At 45.6% G+C, this 21,311-nt stretch overlaps 1 protein-coding gene, 1 long non-coding RNA gene and 1 pseudogene across 4 annotated transcripts in view; 1 reads left to right on the plus strand and 2 right to left on the minus strand.

The window, feature by feature from the left end:
* On the plus strand, positions 1-8,183 carry LOC128408163 (uncharacterized). Its single transcript, XR_008328986.1, has 3 exons — positions 1-316; positions 3,042-3,156; positions 8,102-8,183. It is a non-coding gene; the product is annotated as an uncharacterized LOC128408163 (long non-coding RNA).
* On the minus strand, positions 3,163-6,448 carry LOC128408155 (taste receptor type 2 member 1-like; annotated as a pseudogene).
* Positions 6,818-21,311, minus strand: part of MST1 (macrophage stimulating 1) — a 21,983-nt gene continuing 7,489 nt past the window's right edge. Inside the window, exons 7-19 of one of the 3 annotated variants that reach the window (XM_053377422.1) lie at positions 20,620-20,738; positions 18,349-18,511; positions 18,071-18,201; positions 17,052-17,154; positions 16,044-16,180; positions 15,206-15,241; positions 14,912-15,023; positions 14,514-14,591; positions 13,155-13,301; positions 10,591-10,697; positions 8,220-8,359; positions 8,078-8,122; positions 6,818-7,830 (exon numbers count right to left, since the gene is read on the minus strand). In XM_053377422.1, the coding sequence (XP_053233397.1) occupies positions 7,669-7,830; positions 8,078-8,122; positions 8,220-8,359; positions 10,591-10,697; positions 13,155-13,301; positions 14,514-14,591; positions 14,912-15,023; positions 15,206-15,241; positions 16,044-16,180; positions 17,052-17,154; positions 18,071-18,201; positions 18,349-18,511; positions 20,620-20,738 (1,480 nt within the window). In that variant the 3' untranslated portion in view covers positions 6,818-7,668. The remainder of the gene's footprint in view (positions 7,831-8,077; positions 8,123-8,219; positions 8,360-10,590; positions 10,698-13,154; positions 13,302-14,513; positions 14,592-14,911; positions 15,024-15,205; positions 15,242-16,043; positions 16,181-17,051; positions 17,155-18,070; positions 18,202-18,348; positions 18,512-20,619; positions 20,739-21,311) is intronic. The other 2 variants (XM_053377424.1, XM_053377423.1) reach the window with 2 other exon arrangements.

Raw genomic sequence — 21,311 nt, forward strand, 5'->3', positions numbered from 1 at the left:
GCTCAAATTGCAGTGTGTAACAATCACAATAGCAGACTTAGCTGCACTCATTTTTCTATTGCACATTCTGCACTGCTGCACATTCTCCACTCCAGTTCTGCACGAACCCAGTATATTTATAATGTAGAACCTATTTTTAATACTACCCAGTAGTTTTGTTTCTTCTGCCTAGTTTTTCCAAAAGACCTCACTGTGTGTGTGATTCACTTACCATTTTGACTGCACTGTTGCCATGCCAAAGATCTAAACTTTTGGATCTTTAAACAGAGGGACATGTCCAGCCCAATCCTACTATATTCAGTGGCCTTTCTCTAAGGTTAGTGCACCTGCGATTGCATTCCTGATTGGTAGGTTTACTTGCAAATCATGATAGGCTTGTGGGTTTTTTAGTGTCTTAAAAAGCACAGATTTGCTTGTTGCTGTTTTCCAGAGTGGGATATGCAAAGATGTGTATTTAATTTAGCACACTGGTAACTGGATCTGTTTGCCTATTTGATCCTCAGCTGTAATTATAGCAATGCAAATAGCAAAGGACAGCATCTTTTATTAGGGTCTGTAAAATGTCTAATTCTTGCACTGCATTTGTGCTTCCATCACACTTTGAGCTGTGGATCTCAATCTTCATAAAGGGCAGAGAGAGGAAGAGAAATGCCACGTAACACATTAAGAGAAATGTGGTGCTTTGAGTGATCAAAGTTGGTTCCAGTAATATTTTCAGGCAGGAGCTGACAATATGGCGGGGTAAGACAGCACTGCCTCTCAGGGTCCCTCTAGGTTGCTGCAAGAGAGGGAAGCAAGGTAGCAGAGATCTCAGTGTAGTCCTCCGGGTGGCTTGAGTGCACCAACCTCCTCACCCGAATTGCCTTACTCATATCTCCTCCCTCTCAGTAATAAGCATGGACCTCGGACTTGGGAAGTGAGGAAAGCAAGACTGCCCAATCCCACCAACAGCTGCTGTCTGCAGGACATTAGGTTACCACATGGGTGGCGCTGTGGGTTAAACCACAGAGCCTAGGGCTTGCCGATCAGAAGGTCGGCGGTTTGAAATCCCCACAGTGGGGTGAGCTCCTGTTGCTCAGTTCCTGCTCCTGCCAACCTAGCAGTTCGAAAGCACGTCAAAGTGCAAGTAGATAAATAGGTACCACTCCAGCGGGAAGGTAAACGGTGTTTCCGTGCACTGCTCTGGTTTGCCAGAAGTGGCTTAGTCATGCTGGCCACATGACCCGGAAGCTGTATGCCGGCTCCCTCGGCCAATCAAGCGAGATGAGCGCCGCAACCCCAGAGTCGGCCACGACTGGACCTAATGGTCAGGGGTCCCTTTACCTTTACATTAACTTATTTCATTATTACAGGGATGGGGAACCTGTGGCTGTTCAGATGTTGTTGGACCACAACTCCCATCATCCCTCACTAGGAGGACCAATGGTCAGGGATGATGGGAATTGTAGTTCAAAAACAGTTGGAGACCCAGGTTCGGGAAACTCTGATCAACCCCCTGCCATGCAGGAATCTTTCACCCAATGAGGGGCTTGAACCCATGATCCTGAGATTAAGAGCCTTATGCTCTAAGGAAATTTATGGACCTATGAAATGAACAGGTATAAGAAAACAGGACCTACGTTCTGTCCTGTTTACAGTGTGGGCAGGCAGGCATGATACAAAGGCAAAACAACCCCAAGACAGGCAAGTGGGCTTCAAATCCTATAGAAATGTATGATAAAAGTGACTAACAAATTTAGTAGTAGTAGTAGTAGTAGTAGTAGTAGTAGTAATATCATCCTTGGGAGAAAGTAACTTACAGAGATGATACCTTTGATTTCTGAAACATCTAATTCTGACATTGCCTCTGTGCATCAATTGCCCCTCAAGATCAGGCAATAAGCTTCATAAAGGACAGGGAGGGGGGAAGCAAACTAACGTAATAAATACAGTATGTTGTGTTTCGGGCACACAGGAAACGCTATCATACACAATATTGTGGGGAGACATAGATGCACAGAGGCTGATCCATCCCAAGAATATAAGTGTGCCGTATGATCAAAAATTTCTGACTCCATCAAGTAGCAGCCAAGCAGCTGTTCCTAGCAGCCACAGACAGTGCACAAAAATGATAGCCAACCCATTCTGTCCAGTTAATAGCCATTGGTAGACCTGTCCTTCACTGAAGCATTGATCTCCTTCTGAGATCCAGAGGGAGAGCAGGTGGCTCTGAGGAAGGAGCAGGTCATGGTAGGAACTCAGAGGGAGGTGAAGCTGTGATGGAGACAGACTTTAGTGTCCTTACAAAGAAGAAGATGAGACTGAATGGAGTTCAAGGAAGGAAGGAAGGAAGGAAGGAAGGAAGGAAGGAAGGAAGGAAGGAAGGGTATATGGGAGTCTTAACTCATCATAGTCCACTGGTATTGAAAATGTATGAATATGTTGTTTCATAAGGGTGAAAGAAGGGAGGCAATAAAGTAACAGGGTTTTTTTTCAGGATCAGAAAATGTTTATTGCCTCCTGACATAATAAGGTACATACTACAAGATATAATTAGGCTTTTATTTTACATCATGTAAAAACAAATAAGAATGGTGAAGAGACTCAAGGCTAGCACATTTATGCATGTTGTCCTGGAGTTGCCAGTACAAATATACGTCTGGGTGTGGGCAATCGTAAAAAAAAACAAGGTCAGAGGGAAATGAAAAGTGTAAAACTTCAGCCAGTGATAATTACATAGTTAACAGTGGTAATTTCCAAAACCCTTTTTTAAATGTGGATATCATGGCACCGTTAAGCACATGGAATGTGCAAGGAGTTCTTTGTGTCAGTTCAGTTCACAAATGATATTGGTGAAAACTCCTGATGTATTGAAATTCAGTGGTTTCATGTCTCTTTTGAAGTTCCTTTGCTGCAGGATAGCTATTTTCAGGTTACGGTATTTACACAGTGTCCTAGGACCTAGAAGGTTTCAGTGTTCCACCACTTCCTTTTGAATATTGAGATTTCTGACATCAGATTTTTGTCCATTTTGTATTTTGTGGCTCATTCCTCCTCTATAGAAAGCAAAAGGGCAGTGCTGGCAGATGATGGCAGACATCATGTTGGAAGGTGAGCAGGTGAACAATCCCCTGAGGTTTGGGATGGCATCATTAATCCTGAAACAGTTTTCCCAGAGTAAGTCTGTGGACAGCGTCTGCATTCCCCATCTCCATAGCCCTGTCATGGGCATGTTGTTCCTTGGGAAGAGCTGTTTTGGATCAGGAGGTGTCTGTAAGGATGTATAAGTCAACAGCCAAGGCGTGTGAGAGGGAAGTGTCATTCTCCAGACTTGGGTGTCGATAACTGATGAAATGTGTGAGTGGTTTCATTTGGGGGCTGTAAGTGGCATCTGCTTTGTTTTGCTGTATTAGATGAGCCTTATACTTTGAGGAATGCCTGGTGTGAGTTGTTCAGCAGTGAGTCCTTATCCCGTGATCCTGAAGAGATGTAGCAGGCTTCATTTTAAGAAAGTAGCTGCCCTGCGGAGGGGGTGGGGAGAGAAGGCTGGTTGTGACTGTGGCAAGGAGGGCAAGGGACTTTAACCATTAATCCTTCCTTTTCCCGATCAGAATCGCAGTGGCAGGAGAGCACTGACTGGAACCAAGAGGGGCTTTCCCAGCATTGCAAATAGCAGCCATGATAGGAGCAGGACAATGCTGATTGAAAACATGAGAGCAAACAAAGTGTTACAGTCCTTTCTCCACTTCACACCCTACACTTGACCAGGCTTGGGGCCCCTGAGCCAGCTCTTTTTACAAAATGCAACATCTAAGAATTATGAAGGCTTTGGTCTTGGAAGCATCCTGGCAGCTGCCTGCTTGAGCTTAGGATTCACCAACACCAGGATGGCAGCCTGCACAGGGGAATACGATATTATAACTGTTATACACACTGAAGTAGCAAATATGCTTTTTCCACCTTGTCCAGTTATAAACAAGGTCTCTGCCACATAAAAAAAAATGGAAAGAATCAGGAGGAAGAGCACTGTTCCAGCTGCCTTGACATGGGCTTCTGTTTGAGGGCTCCTAAATTTGGATTCTTTACCTGTCATCTGGCAGACATGCCTACAGAGCGAGGTTACAACCAGGATGGAGCAAAGGAAAAGTATAAGAAAGGGACAGATAGTATGACCAATTAGAAGCAAGCCTTCAAGAAAGCAGTCAAGCTTATTTTCTGTCTTCCCTTGTGTCATGTTTGCATTGTTGACTGTTGCATTGCTCATGAGAGAATTGCATTGCTCATTTTGAATTGCAATGAAGGACGCAAGAAACGTGATGACAAGAGAGCCCCCAAGAAGCCAGGGCACCAGGCGTGATATCCTCAGCTAGCACCACAGGAAGAGGCAGTGTGTGCTGTTCACTATCTTGACGCAATAGAAGACACAGAGCCAGGCAATGACCCAGAGTCGGGAGAATAGGCCAAAGGCTAAAAAGTAGTAATATACGCCAAATATTATGCCGTCGCTGGTTTCAGGCTTTAACCTGTATCTAATTAAAAATGCAGTCAGAGTAAGTGTGAAGAAGATATTGCACGTACCCATGGATAGAAGTAGTTGCTCCCTAGCCGCGAGGGTCTTGCATTTAGCCCATTCAATGACTATCACTGCAACTATAAAGCCATTGGAGACAAGCCCACCGAGGGCCAAGTCAATTAAAGCCACCAGAAAGGTAATGATCTGGGAAGAAGGCATCTCTCCGGATCCTTTCAGACTGCTGTACAGGTAAGACTTTCAGCAACCAAAATTGTTGAGCTAAAGTGGAGAGTGTGAGTGAGTTAGCAGGGCTGCGGCATACTTTTAAATAGGCTGGGGACCATGCAAACGAACCATGTGCCGGACTATGTAAATGAATGGGATTTTCAGGCTCCTCCTTTCCTTACTGCTGCTATCTCACATAGTGGTGTTGATACACTATACCAAAGGGCCTCCTGCCAAAGGTGTCTTGAGTGAGGGTGGTACTCCTTTTGGGTGGTTTTGAGAATAAGAAAGTTAGTGGCCCAGACTCTACTACTCAGGCAGTAAATAGCAGTAGCTGGAAATTCTGCTGTTGGCACCTGGAAGAAACCACCTTGCCTTCAGACTCTCTTCAGCCCCCACTTTTTATTGGTTCCACTTTAAAAGCAAGTTCTATTTCCTTAACAGTAAGTTACCGTAGTTTGCGTCTCCAAACTAAAAGCCTTATGCAGTCCTTTTAGTTGGTCATTCCTTTTGTAGCTGCTCATTTCTCCACCCCAACACACTATTTCTTCTTTAAAAATAGATGCAAGATTCTTAATACAAGACCAAAATCCAGCATGTGACAATCAAAATAGAAGTTAGTTCAGAGATCCACCACCGCTCATTTACTCATTGCACAGGATGCCTTTCTGCTGCTGCTTAAATCCACACCAGCACTACACCCATCCAAAGCTTATTCATAATGGAGTTTCTAATACTGTCAAATATCTTTGTTTTATTTTGCAAAAAGACCTCATTACCTGTGTCATTCAGATTAACATTTTTGACTGTGCTCAAGGTTGTTGCTGCTATGCCAAAGATCTGAACTTTTGAGGAGGTGGAAATCAGTGCTGTTCACAATCTTGATACAATGGAAGACACACAAAGCCAGGCAATTACCCAGAGATGGCAGACATGTATATATATTTGATGAAACACACATGTATACTGCCCAATCCTATTCATGCTTGGAATTTAATCCTAGTATATTCAATGGGCTTTTTCTAAGGCAAGGGCAGATAAGATTGATCAGTTTACCAGTCAAATCATGATAGGGTTTTGTTTCTTTGGTGTATTAAAAAAGCACACAGATTTGCTTGTTGCTATTTTCCAAAACAGGAAATGCAAAGATGTGTCTTTTATTTAGCACAGTGGTAACAATATCTGTTCTCCATCTCCAAAGGTTCCTCATCCTCCTGGGGAAAAAGTGACAAATGAGGTGCCACAGGGTTCTGTCCTGGGCCGATTATTGTTGTTCAATGTCTTTATGAATGACTTGGAGAAAGGCATTGAGGGGGTGCTCATCAAATCTGCAGATGACACCAAACTGGGAGGGGAAACTAAAAGACAGAATTTGGATTCAAAATGACCCTAACGTATTGGAGAACTGAGCCCAAACTAATACAATGAATTTCAATAGGGACAAATGTAAGGTTCTGCCCTTAGGCAAGAAGAGCCAGCTGCACAAATATAAAATGGGGGTTGTGGGCTTGAGCCCTACATTGGACAAAAGATTCCTTCATTGCAGGAGGTTGGACTAGATGACCCACGTAGTCCCTTCCAACTCTACAATTCTATGAATATACAGTATGTGTAAGTAACCATATATCATAAAGACACCACAGTCTCCACTGTGCCTCATTAACAAAAGGAAACATGAATCCTGAGTAAGTGCCTGGAACCCTGGTAATCTCGCATCACTTGGAGATTAGGGTGGCATGCAACAATATTATTACTATAGTATAGTATAGTATAGTATAGTATAGTATAGTATAGTATAGTATAGTATACTTTTCCATTGGAAAAGTAAGTTACTTTGTGAGTTCCCAGGCACTGATAAGGTCAGCCATGCACTGAGCTTCAACAATGTTAGAGCATCATGCTTTGCATTAAGTATTGCCTGTACTCTGTTATTAATAGTTTCAGAGGAACTTTGAACTGTTTGTTCAACTTCGCACTGTTTGTTGCCCTTCGGAATCAGGACTTAAAAAGAGGATTTCATTAATGGTTAAAAAAAATTAGGTTACACAAAGCCTGAATAATGAAGCTTTCTTTCAGCCAATGAATTTTGACAAAAAGGAATGAATTATTACTATTAATTTATTACAAAGTTCTTTTTTAATGACATAATAATAATACCAACAATATGGAAACTTATTTTGTAACAAGAAAGACAGACAGATGGAAGTTCTTAGGAAACCCGGTGTCTTGCTTAGTGGGATGCAGTGACATGGAGCCTGCGGTGTGGCCTCAGCCTATATGACAGTCCCTGGGAGGGAGAGAGGGAACCTTCCTTCAAAGAGATGGGAAAGTGTGTAAAAGAGCTACTGCAATGGGGTTGTTGCTGGAGAGAGCATGACACCAATATTATTTGTTCAAACCTTCTGAAAGTCTGTGTTTCTGTATGGAAGGTACATAACCAATGTAGAAGCCTGACTCGAAATGATTTTTAAATTAAATACACCTGGGATAGCTCAGGTTGTAGAGCATGAGACTCTGAATCTCAGGGTTGTGTGTTTGAGCCCCACATTGGGCAAAAAGATTCCTGCTTTGCAGGGGTTGGACTAGATGATCCTTGTAGTCCCTTCTGACTCTACAATTCTGTGATACATGGGATTGTGCTGCATTCAAACAAATTACTACTGTATAGGTTTGGTGGTGTTTTGTTCTATTGATATACCTGTGATTCCATGATGACAGCTATTCCTGTAGAAGGAGAAGAAAAGTGTGTCTGGGTTATGGCAGCATTTGTTTCAAAAGCATCGCCTGTGTGTTCCAAAAGGGCAGGCTCAGGACAATGTTCCCCCAAAGTTCACAGCCTGGCTTGGAAAATGTCCTCCCATTTGGCAACACTGATCCTTATTAAAGGACCTCAAGGATGGTGATTGTGGAGGAAGGAAGGCTTCATGATGAGTTGGTTCCAGCCACACAGCTCAGCTCAACTTCATTACTTTGTTGATCCAGTCAACGTAAAGGGAGACACGGATGAAGGTGGCAGGCTTCTCTTTGTGAGCACAAACGCGGTTGGGGGTGATCACACCTTCCAACACCCAGCAGTCATGAGTCAAGCAAGCCAAGGGGCCTCCAAAGTCACGCTGCAGGTGTGAAGCGGAGAACAAAAGACAAATTCAGTTCAAACAAAACATGGCTCAGTGCCTGCAGGGCAGAGCAACACCATCAAGGCACAAGAGGTGGTTTTTCTTCTTCCTAGAATTTGTTCAAGTATTTATGTCTCCCCTTTCCCTGTCATGAGTTCCTTTATTTGTGGATCCCCTCATCCACTTCTTCCCTCAGAGGACTGTTTCCTGGTACTGATCTTAACCTTTATAGCCTTTTCCTAACCCTGTCTTCCTTCCCTCTCTGCAGGTCCTTCCTCCTCTTGGGAATCTACATGAGAAGCAGGAGGAGGAGATGTGTCTCACCTCACATATCAGGGCACTCAAAGCAGGTCAGGTCAGCCCCTCACATACCCTGCCTTGCTTACCTCACAGGCCCCCACAGGTACGTTCAAGGGTGCTGTGCACAATTCACTCTCCTTCACACGGCCTCGAAGAGCCACATTGCAGTCTTGGTTGCTCATGATTGGCAGCTTGGCCACATTGAGGACATTTTCATTACCAGTGCCTGCATGGGGAGCAGAATCAGAGGCTTAGCATCAATGGTTGGGGGTCACCCTGAGGGTGAGGGCAGTACCCCCCAAAAAAATTTTTGTTTATGGCTTGAAACCTGGATGGGTGGGGAAGTGTGGAAGGGAAATTAGTGTGGAAGGAAAATTATTGGCTGCCTGTTTGGCTTCAGACCTATGATAATGGTGGGTATAAGGCTCCTGTTGGTGAGAGCTAGTCTAGGAGTGTCTGAACTACCCCAAGTGAGAGATGGGGGTGGGATCCCTAGATGCTTGAAGAGAGTCTCAGAACCACGCTATGGGATGCAGGTATATTATACAATACTTTTTGTTTCTGTGTTTGGCAATAGTCTAATTTTAATGTGTTGGCCTAATTTTAACTTTTGTATTGTTTTATACTGGGACGTGGGTGGCGCTGTGGGTTAAAGAGCCTAGGACTTGCCGATCAGAAGGTTGGCGGTTCAAATCCCCGCAACAGGGTGAGCTCCCTGTTGCTCAGTCCCAGCTCCTGCCAACCTAGCAGTTCGAAAGCACGTCAAAGTGCAAGTAGATAAATAGGTACCGCTCCGGCGGGAAGGTAAACGGCGTTTCCGTGCACTGCTCTGGTTCGCCAGAAGCGGCTTAGTCATGCTGGCCACATGACCCGGAAGCTGTATGCCGGCTCCCTCGGCCAATAAAGTGAGATGAGTGCCGCAACCCCAGAGTCGTTCACAACTGGACCTAATGGTCAGGGGTCCCTTTACCTTTACCTTATTGTTTTATACAATGTTGACTTTTTGTACTTATTTATTGATATTATGGTTGTTTCTAATAATATTCTTAGAACTGTTATCCTTATTGCTCATTTGATATGCTGTGAGCCACTCTGGGCACAATCTCCTGGAAAAATGGCATACAAATCAACAAATGGTGGTGAGGAGGAACTGGCTTAGGCAACCTCCTGTATAGCTGGACCATGTCATAAGGGGCACACACTGTGAGGCAGGGCCAGTGAGTGGGTCCAGCATGCATCAAAGCTTTTTATTCGACTGGGGAACATAAGCTCTGCAGCTGATGTGGCAGAAGGAAGGAAAGTGAGAATAGACTGAAGAGTAGCCACTAAAGAAGTTCCTGGCAAATTGGAAGGGTGAGTGGCTGCCAGACCATGATTCTGTTCAGAGAATTGAAATGTGTGGTGTGTGGGGTTGCCTTTCAGAAAAGTTCAGAAACTGCAGTTGGCCCAATAGTAAAGGTAAAGGTACCCCTGCCCGTACGGGCCAGTCGTGTCCAACTCTAGGGTTGTGCGCCCATCTTACTTAAGAGGCCGGGGGCCAGCGCTGTCTGCAGACACTTCCGGGTCATGTGGCCAGCGTGACGAAGCTGCTCTGGCGAGCCAGCACCAGCACAGCACACGGAAACGCCGTTTACCTTCCCGCTAGAAAGCGGTACCTATTTATCTACTTGCACTTGGACGTGCTTTCGAACTGCTAGGTGGGCAGGAGCTGGGACCGAAAGACGGGAGCTCACCCCGCCGCGGGGATTCGAACCGCCGACCATGCGATCGGCAAGCGCTAGGCGCTGAGGTTTTACCCACAGCACCACCCGCGTCCCTGCTAGTTGGCCCAATACAAGACTACAATATTGCTAACTGGGACTGAGTGATTCAGTCATATTACTCCAGAATTTTATTAGCTGCGCTAGTTCTCAGTCCATTTCCAGTCCCAATTCAAAGTGCCAGTATTAACCTTCAAAGTGCTTAATGTCTTAGGACCAGGTCAGATCAAAGATGGCCTCCTTCCACATTTACATACCTGGACCTTGAATGTTCTTCAGTGGCCTTTCTTCAGGTGCCCCCACCAAGTGAAGCAAGATGGTAGACTGCCTGGGGGAGGGGACTCCACAATGGTAGCACTCGGTTGTGAAGTGCCCTTCTTAAAGAGACTCACCTGGTACCTTTGATACGATAAGTTAAGCACCAGATAAACACTTAAAACAAATTCCCAAATCTGAGGTTTTAGTGTCCTGAACCACTATTTATGTGCTGTGTATTGTAATTATCTGCTTCTATTATTATTTTAATATTGTTATGCTGCACACTCTTGTTTCAATGATACAAAATAAAAAATAAAAATAAAAAACAGAGTCACCCAGATAACAATCTTACTGAGTGGCCTTGTATAAATATAGTAAAAAAATAAAAAAATAATCTACCCACCAATTGTTCCCCAATGCCCTTTTTCTGAGACTGTACCTCTGGTGTCTCCCCATCCTGCAATCTCACATACGGTGTTCGCAGGCACAATGTAACGCTCAGGGGGGAGACAGATCAGTGCCACACGCTGATTCAGAATTGCTGGCCTTCAGAAAGAAAGAAAGAGGCTATAAAACCACCAATATTCAAATAAGAGAGCCAAGATAATACCACTGCAAGTTGCTGGCTGTGCCAGCGTCATTCCTGTGGCCGGCTGCTCATGCAACTGCAACGCTTACTGAACTTTTCCATGTATAAGCTAGGTTTTTTAACTTTAAAATAAGGTTAAAAATCTGGGGGCGTCTTATACACAGATAGTGCATATGCCCATTTTCTAAATTTGGGGTCCCCAAAAGTAGGGGGAGTCTTATACATGGGGGCGTCTTATACACGGAAAAATACGGTCATTCTGTGTGTGTGGTAATAGCTTCTACACATAGCTATGAGCAGGGAGCAGATCCTGTAGGAGATGTCGTTGGGCTCCAGTTCCCATTAGCCACAGCTAGCATGACCAATGGTTCCCAGGGATGCTGGGAACTACAGTCTGACCACTTCTGGAGGGCCATTCCTGGGTCAGGTCCATTCCTGATTTAGGTTGGTTCAGTTTCTGAGATAGGAGGATATTCAAAAGTTATCAGTAGAGGCAAAGTAGGGTTGGCTAGCCTTTCAAGAAGGGTGATGTAAGTAAGATTCCTACTTCTGGCAAGGGCTGTTGATGACCAGTGAAGTTCCTTCTGTTATGCTTCCATTATTCCATGGCATAAGAGCTTTGAGATATGGAGACAACCACACAACTCACTGAAATCCACTACAGGTGAGAATTACAATCCCATTTCCCTGGAACTCCCCAGGGAAGAGGAGTCTCAGAATTTGGCTTCCAGGAGAACGTCACCGTTGCTAGTTCCAGGAAAGGGAGGTGCCTGTCAATCAGGCAGAGGAGAAACAACATCCTCAAAACCTAAAACTGCTGCTGAATTTAGCCTTGTCTTGGATATCCTGTCCCACCTGTTAAACACTCCTGTTGAAATCCATCCATCACATCACATCACTTTATCTTTCTCATCTGCCAACTCCCTCTTGCACATATCACTGCCCTCACAGACTGCTCCCCTGAAAGCTATAGTTCTCCACAGAATGAACCACAGGAGTAGAATTCTAGCTGAAGAACAGAAGATGGTGTCCCAACTTCCAAGGTGGTAGGAGGCACTCTACACTTGAGCCATTGACGGAAATCCAGCCGTCATGAGATGGCTTAGCATAGAAAAATGACACAGAGAGCCAGTTATATTTTCATGATGGATAAGAGCAGCTCCTCTGTCTGCCCTTCTCCGATTTATTCTCCTTTGTTCTCTCCAGCCGCATGGCCGTTTGCCAATGTCTCACGTTACCTCATCCGGTCATGGCTTTTGCTACGCCCATCGCCATATAAGGCCAATACATTCCAATACATTGTAAGGCACAGAGTGTGAGTCAGCGGAGGTCAGGGGGCACCCTACAGTATTACAAGCCTCTGCCATGGCTTTATGACTCCCCCAAGCCATCATTTAGTGTTATGCACCTAGGCCAAGAGGCAAGCCAAACAAAAAAATATATTGGCGTCTACTAGAATAATAATAGTGTGTGTGTATATATCTTTTGATGTAATAATAAAAAATTATCTGTTTTCTGTTAACCTAACACAAAAAGGAGCATAGGAAGCTGCCTTATACTGAACCAGACCTTTGGCCTATGTAGCTCAGTTCTGTCTGCTTCAACTGGCAATGGGGTTCCAGACTGGAGTCATCCCAGCCCTATAGGGAGATGCCTGGGATTGAACCATGCATGCAGAACACATGGCCCATCACTAAGCTATGGCCCTGCCCCTGCCCCTATTTAAAATAAAGGTTAAATGCCAAGGCCCCAAGATAAGAACAACTAGGCTGGCTGGTCCCCCAACTCCAGATTGGGCTGTGGAATTGCACTGGCAGGTATGGAACACCCTCAGTCTTCCATGCACTGCTCAGTCCCACCTCACTGTGCTGAATGTGTGCATTTATGGGGGGTGACGGTCATCATTCCCTTTCCAAGACTTGAAGGTTTCACAGCATCCAGTGTCTCCAATGTCAATGAGGGTGGTCTTCTCAAGAACCAATGTACACATATTCAAGAATGTGCAAGTGCAATGGGTAAATAGGATCCATCCACATCTTCAGACAGATCTGGGGAACCTCAGGCCCTGGAATGATATCTAGGCCTCTCTATCTGGCCTCTCTGCAGTTCACACACACTCATTGGCCCTGCATCACACCACAGGTGTTTTTGCCTGCCTAGAATGTGTCATTGAATTATGAGGGTGCCTTTTGCTTGTTTGGATAGATGTGTGTAGAAAGTAGCCGGCTGTACAAAGATAGAATTTACATTTGTTGCTCTGCCCACTTTTGCCTCTGGAACTGTTTACCATTGGCACATTGCCAGGAAAGGGATGCAGGCTGAAAAACATTCCCCGCCCCTGTTTTAGGATGCAAAACATGGAAGCCACAACCATTCTGTAGTAGACACAGAGCCCATCTCCAAAAGGCACTCACCTCTCCAGTTTCAGCATCACCAGAAGAGACTCGGAGGGGCCACACACAATCTTGGAGATGGGAATGGCCTGTTTGTCAGGGTCGTTGGGACCAGGGTTCCTAAAGAGTGTCCCAAGCCAGACTTGGTAACCAGACAAGTCAGCTTCACTGCCAATAAGAGGAACACAGTTGTCATAGGTGTCCAAAGACTGCAATCCTAAGTGGCAGCTTCCCTACTTGAGCTCCTTTATAAGTGTGTTATGACTGCACAAAGGGGATGGCTTCTTTGGTGTTAGCATCCCAACTCTGGGACATCCTCCTCAGATAGGCTTGAGTGGCTTCGACATTACAGTCGTACTTTGGCTCCCGAACGCCCTAGGAGTCGAACATTCTGGCTCCCGAATGACTGAGAACCAGAAGTGAGTGTTATGGTTTTCGAACTTTTTTTGGAAGCCAAACGTCCGCTGCAGCTTCCACTATTGTTTCCGACATGCCTGAGCAATCAGGAACCAATCGGAAGCCACACCTTAGTTTCCGAACTTTTCAGTAGTTGAATGAACTTGCAGAACAGATGCTCTTGTCTTTCCAGACATTTTACATTTGTTTATAGTTTACTTTTTGGTTTTAGCTGTTGCTAACACAGGTCACAGCAAAAGCATATTAAGACAAGCCATACTTTTTTTAAAAAAATGCAGTTTGCAGCTTCCTCCTTTGAAAGCAAACGTGAAATGGATTTACATTTCCTGAATGCAACTCTGGGACAGGAACTGAAGCTGCTGTTGACTGAGTGTTTAAATGAGCTGTGCTAGCTCAGCTTCTGCAAACCACGTGCCCTTTGGATATTTTGGACTACAACTCCCCTCAGCCCTAGCCAGCATGGCTGACCAGAGTTGTAGTCTGAATCATCATGAGTTGGGGAAAGCTCGGCTAGGGTATTTTTTTACCCATGGCATTCCTCCCACCCCCACCCCCTTTGCAGAGGCTATTTCCATCTAGAATAAATGACTGGCCAACAGTCAATTGTTTCAGCAAGGCAGCCCCTCAGCAGTTTCCTGTGCAGTATCAGGAATTAGGCTCTGCCACAAAACAACAGTACAGTGGTACCTCGGGTTAAGAACTTAATTCGTTCCGGAGGTCCGTTCTGAACCTGAAACTGTTCTTAACCTGAGGTACCACTTTAATGGGGCCTCCCGCCACCGCCGCGTGATTTCTGTTCTCATCCTGAAACAAAGTTCTTAACCTGAGGTACTATTTCTGGGTTAGTGGAGTCTGTAACCTGAAGCGTCTGTAACCTGAGGTACCACTGTATTGCCTTTCCCAAGGGGCACCAGAAGGAGATAGCGCAGGAAACCTCAGAGGAAAGCCAGATAAAATGCTTACCAGGAAGAGAAGCACTGGCGTGTGCTAATGACCCACTGCTCATTCACCAATGATCCTCCACAGAAGTGGACTAATTCCCTGTAAGACATATAATACAAAAAAACCGATCAGCTTGCCAGCCTGTTGCTGAGAACTTTCCCTTTTGCAGTGCTTTCATTGCTTGGAACACACAGTGAGAGCTGAATAACGAAGACGAAGGATAAATGAAATGAGGCGGTATCACAGGGCTGAAATCTCCCCTTGAAGCCATTGGATTACTGAGGTGGCTCTTTTCCCATCAGCGCTTCCTGCTGGACAGATTCACTCTGATTTCTTCCCCATAGCAGAGGTGTCCAGACCATTGAAAACTTTTCATCTTCCTTATGGAACTCCACCACCAGCATTCGTATATTTCTCACCGATTGCGGATGCTGACCGTCCAAGGCGAATTCCCAGGTCGCCCGCCCACAATACGAGCCCGAAGCTGCACTCGTTCGTCCCTCCTGCCACATTGGTCAAAGACCACGTTATCTGCAACCAGGAATGTGAGAGCGAAGTCAGGCACAATGCTCTCGGTGGTGAAAAGCAAAACAAGAGACTTCAGCTTCCAAAGCTTGTTGGCAAACTCCAGGTTCCCCAGCCCAGCTGCACTCCCTTCTCATCAGAACTGCCTCCTTCCCAACTGTCACAGGCATCAGGCACAGGAGACTTACCTGGGTTCAGCAAGTTGGACAGCTTATTGTCACCGGCTAAAAAGAGGAAACATAGGGCTGGTTTACATGTGCAAACACAACACTTGCTTTTTGTACACCATTTGATTACTATATACTTCAGGGCTGGTGAACCTGCAGGCCAAATCTATCCTGCCAAGTCTCTGCAGGTGGCTGCCAGCCCTCAGTAAAACTGGATGCCCCATCTCAACTCTATGCAAGAAAAGGGCAATTTTAATCTCCGCATACTCAGGAACAGACTGAGAGAAGAAGTTTAATTTCTCTTTGCTGCTGTTTGTTGCAATGGGATGATTTGTCCAGCACAGCACTAAGCTGTGGGAAGAGGTTTAATGGTGATCAACTCCATAATGGAGAAATTGTCCTGCTTCAATGCTAAACTGAGAAGAATGGTGTAACTCTCTCCTCTCAGCCCAGTGCTGTTAACAGGGTGATTTTAATCTCCAACCACATGCAATCTTCTATCACATGTGATCATTTTTGCATGTTTTGGAATGCTGAAACAGAGCAACAGTGTGCTTTACAGGCCTTCTTCAAAACAGGTGTAGGGGGTCAAGCTGGGGTTTAAAACCTGAAATACAGAATGTGTGTGTCAAATGTTATTCCAATATCAAAATGCCCAAGGGGGTTGCTGTGTTGCAGACAAACCTACAAACTAACCAATACAGAACAGGCAAGGTAAGCCAAAGGCTTCACTCCATAGAGTGCACAAAACAGCTGGCAGGGGTCGCAAGTTGCCCACTATTGGTAGAACTGACCAGGACAGGGGGGTCATGTTCATCATGACATTGGCCTAACTCTCAACATTGGCTCAGAGACTCACCACATGGCTTAATAGCACAGTAATCAAACTGAGTTTTCTGATCCATGGTGTAGCACCAGGGGCCATGGCTGTCATTGTCAGGGTTGCGGCAATAATTTTCTTCAAGATGCACAGTGGGGAACATGACAGGGAAGACCCTAGGAGAAAGAAAGGACAACCATCCCTTCAGCACATGAACACTTGACTGCCTCTTGTTCCCTAAATCCCCAAGGCCTATCTGAAAGAATTCCTTGTCATGCAACAGATACCCCACTTTCAGTTATTTGTTGTGGTTGATTCAGACATTTGGGAGCACCTGCATTGAGCAGGTATTTGCATTTCCCAGCATACAAATGACAATATTTATATTGTCGGGGGCTGTGCAATTCTTTCCCCACAGCTAGTGATATCATCTCAAATGTAATTGCACAAGCAACATAACATAATGTGCACTAGGCAGAAGGGGATAATTTTTGTATGTTTTCTTCTTTTCTTTAGAATAAAAGCCAAGCTAAGCCACTCATATGTGGAAGCACCGACTCAGGTAGTTATCCGCAATTTTTAAAGTGATAAACACTGGCAAGGCTACAACATCCCGCTCCAATATCCCATTTTGTGGAGCTTCTCATTTTATTTTATTTTTCAAATTTAGTTCTTTGAGGGCTGTGTGCTCCTTTCTCCAGTGCTAGTACAGATTCCCCCCACAATAAGACAATCCCTCTTCCTCACTGTTGCTACACAGGGATGTGGTACGCTGCCGAGTGTACTGATTCTGTACCAATACAGTGCTGGCAGGTTCAGGTAACCTGAAACATTAAAAATGACAAAGAAGTGCACTTTATTTTACTCTATTCTATTCCCCCCCCCCATTTATTTTGGGAATGTACAGCTTTTGGGAAAGGATTTGATGGCTAGGCCCCAAAATCCAGGGGGGGGGCAGGCTATTTACTTTCAGAACTCATATGGATGGGGGCAGAAATTTTCATTAGGATTGCATCCCTGCTGTTAGACAGACCATCAGATACTCACTGTGGTTTGTGAGGTGACTGCTCTTTCCACTTCTGGCAAGTGATTCCCTTCCGGGTTTTACTAACGGTGCCTCGATATTCGACTCCATTTCCATGGTAACAGTCTGTGAGGACAAAGGACCCACCTGAGTGCCATGGCCTACTATACACTTCAATATCAACTCTAACACAGCAGACCATAAGGATATAAAAACAGCCTGGTGGATCAGGGCAATTATCCAACTAGACCAGCCTCCTGTTCTCACAGGAGGCAACCAGATGCCTATCAGGAGCCAAGGAAGCCATCCCTGTTATTGTTGTTGTTGAACCACCCTGAACAATTAATCAGCAAACCTGGCAACCTCACTGTTTACCTGCTAACTCAGTCTAGGTCATTTATGAACAAGATAAAAAGCACAGGTCTGGATACTGATCTTGGAGGGACTCCACTTTCTCCACTGGAAGAACTTTTCAATAATTCCTACTCACTGCTTCCTGTTTCTGAACCAGTTATTGATCCACAAGAAGACATCTAAAAAGGAGACTCAGTGTCACGGGCCCCGGTGCCGTTGCTTTGCGAAAGTCAATTGCTACTGAGAGTCAAGTGTCAGCTGGACCACTTCTATCTGTTTGCTTCTTGGCATTTCCAAAGAACTCGAAAAGGTTCGTGAGACAGGACGTAGCCTTACAGAGGCCGTGTTGGTTTGACTTCAGCAAGACTTGCTCTTTTATATAGTTAAGTGATTCTATGCTTGGTAGCTGTAAACTTGGAAACCTCCATTGCAGCTCTGTCAAACCCTCCAATACCAAATCACATACAAAAGCTTTTTTATGGTGCTATAATATAATATAATATAATATAATATAATATAATATAATAATATAATATAATATAATATAATATAATATAATAATTATAATTATAATATTTTATATTATATTGACACTACCCAGACTTGAATAGAAAGAGAAAAGAAAGAATCGCTGTTGAAAGGATCCCACTCGATCCCAGCTCATCATACCAGTCCATCCAGCTCTCACCTTCTGTCTGCACATCCTCAGCACAGCGTTTGATTTGCAAGCAAAAGGCTGTCCTCATGTTGGGGAGGCTAGTGAAACACCAAGGGGCCTCTGAGCCATCCGGATTCCGGCAATAATTCTCCTTAAGGCCCCTAGAGATTGCAAGACAGAATATCAGCAGCTTCCTCACCTGCCCACAGAAGCACCAAAAGACTCCTATCTGGGCTCAACTTGCACCTGGAACTTCTGGGAACTGGGCAAATTCAAGAATCCCTCCATGTTGCTGAATAAGGACCTACTTGCACTCATATTTCTCAGGCAGGAAATGGTGACGGTGAGGCATCTGAGAGTCCCAGCGTTGGCAGGGGATTCCCGTTGCAGTGATGTTCACTTTGCCTCGATAGTCTTCTCCTTTCATTCTGAAGCAGCTGGTTGTAGACGGGAGGTGTCGGCGCTTCTCTGCTTCCAGGGGTGGAAAAAGGAAATCAAAGCCACAATTATTTCAAAAACCAATTTTACCACACCAATATAGTAGCATACATCATAAATAAGACAGAAAAAAACATAGCTACAAAACTAATTCTAAACACACTTCAAAGGTCTTGTGAGAAAAAATTTCAAGTTACTCATTGGGGGGAGGGTTGCAGCTGAAGGTTCAAAACTGATATTTTATGTATGTGCTTACATTCTGGGTGTTTTTTAAATTAATGATGATCAGTTTCAGAATTGCTTTTTAGACTTTCAAGACAGCATTATACAGACTTCACAGCAAAATGCAGATTTGTGTGCATCACTAGTTTTGGGAGTGGAAGTTTTGGGGTCAGAGGTTGCGTGCATCAGGTAGATGCTGAGGTGAAGATAAATGGGAATTTTTCACCTTGGGCACCTATGCATATTTAACCACCTATAGGTGAGTCCCTGCTAAGTGAATTTAGGATTGTTCAGTGTTGTCAGCGCTGCCCAAGGTCCCAGCTCACACAAGACCAACGCTGCTTCTTCCTCAAGTAAAAAAGTCTTTATTGAAGTTCAGTTTCATTTCCAGACGCGCAGCCCGCAACGCTACGTCTATACCTTAGACCGTCGAAGTTCCATCTGAATCTCCTCCCCCCTGACACCAGTTTAAGATTCTAGCCTTACTCCACCTCTTCCTCTGTTCCTTCCTTCTCTGGGCCCTCCTGCTAGTCGGAGTCTCAGCCCTCCTAGACTCCTCTGACGCTGAGTCCCCTGACTCTTCCCCCTCCCTCCTTCGGGCTTTAGGACCTGGCTCCCAATCCGGGTTTTCTGCTGTCCCGCGCTCCTCCACATTTGAACTTGGCGCGCGCGCGCAGCCTCCCACTTTCCTTCTGACCGTTACACTTGTGTCACTGCTCCCTCTTTCGGGGAGGCTAGCTGGACCTGGCCTTCCCTCCGTTTCCCCACTTCCCGATGGGGGCGTGGTTACCCCTGACTCATCTTCTCTCCCCGCTGGAGGAGAAGCTGGTCCTGACTCATGTGACTCTTTCCCCCCACTGTGCTCTGGTGGGGGAACTGGTCCTGATCCTCCGTTGCTCCCTTGGGAGTCCCCTCTGGTCCCTTGTTTATGGAGCGTCCCCCCTGGGACCCCCCTCGCCCTTACCATAGGCGCCCCCTTCTGGGAATCTTCTGATTCGCTGGAGAAGCTCATGGAATCTCTCGGGTCACTGCCATATTCCCCTACGCTCCCCTCTGATTCCTCTCCTCCGCTCTCTATTTGCTCTTTCCCCTGCTCTTCTGCTCCTGAGCCTCTGACAAGTGTGAACATTTGCACACTCCCCTTGAGAACAAACATATCATTGCCAAAGCTCATTGTCACTGGTTCTTGTGTGGACCTTGGGTTAAAGTGGGGCCAATCTTCTCTATCAAACTGTAAGGGAAAGAGGTGTCTGTTGCTAAATGGCTGCTCTGCCTGTTCCCCCCTTTTCATTCCATAAGAACATGTTGTACTCCCCGTCCTCTCACATCAGCAGGTGAAACAAGCCCAAAATTTCTTGGCTCTCAAGTCACTAATAACAGTAGTGGGCACAATGCCACCTCAAAGGGTGAGCAGAAGAGGGAAACCCAGCAGGCAGGGGTCAACCTGCTGAATTTTTCTTAGGAACAGATTTCACTCAGTAGCATACCCTTCAAGACAATACTCTCCCTATTGTTGCTATCAGGTGGACCCTGAAATCAGAGGTGGAAGAAGGGGGGTACGGTGGGGGCGGGTTGCCCTGGGTGTCACCACTGAGAGGGGTGACAAAATGCCAGGCGGCACTCACCGCTGGGCCTGCAGCGCGCCCGAGCCACGCGTCTCTCCTGGGAATGACAGGGTGGCTTGGGCGCCCACAGGCTCCACGCTACCCCAAGCAGTCCGCCTGCCGCCTCCCCCTCAGCTGTAGGGCGGCTGAGTGGGAGGAGGCAGGCAGACTCCTTGGAGGCCCCACAGAGCATCCTGGCCTGGCTTGCCCTGCCCCGTGGACAGCTGACCCTGCTCCTGGGTGCTGGGCACACGCATCGCCCCAGGCGCCCAATCGGCCTGCTCTGCCACTGCCTGAAATCTCAGGAGGACTTACTGCATTTCCGAATGTGGCAATATTCTCGCTCCTTAGTTGGATCTGTTGTGTAACACCAAGGACGCTCGGAACTGTCAGGATTACGGCAGTAATTGTCATCTAGGTCTTTATCGGGGTATCTTTAAGCAGCAGGAGAGAGAAGAAGGATGTGTGTGAAACCATGTGCACATCGTTTCTATTTTCACTTGCTCCTACAGCAAGCCTCGATTTGCACTTCCTGCATGAAGAGAAGAGGGCAGCTCCTGCTTCTGTCTCAGTCTGTCCTATTTGAATATGTCCCATCCAATATGTGCACATTTCACTGGATGTCAGGACTGGATATCGCCCACTATGAACAAAGGAGAGATGCAAATAGCTTCTCTTTCTCAACAAGCACCACGGAGGCTGGTATAGGCACATTTTTCCATTGTTGGGGCGGGGCATGCCCACACCTTTTCCTCTGCTCTTTTAAATGTGGGAACTATTTTGTGCTATGCAGATACTCTACAAAGCAGCCATTTTGTGACCAACAATATTTTCTCAAAATTCCAAATGTGCCCACTAGCCAATTTCTGTTACGGGCAATAATAGCCTAGTAGTTCACTGTGAGGCACCAACGTAGCTTGGGGCAGATTCATAGCTGTCAACATTTCCCTTTTTTAAAGGGAAATTCCCTTATTCTGAATAGGATTCCTCGCAAGAAAAGGGAAAAG

This window comes from Podarcis raffonei, chromosome 2 (genome assembly GCF_027172205.1).
Source record: "Podarcis raffonei isolate rPodRaf1 chromosome 2, rPodRaf1.pri, whole genome shotgun sequence".
Taxonomy (NCBI): domain Eukaryota; kingdom Metazoa; phylum Chordata; class Lepidosauria; order Squamata; family Lacertidae; genus Podarcis; species Podarcis raffonei.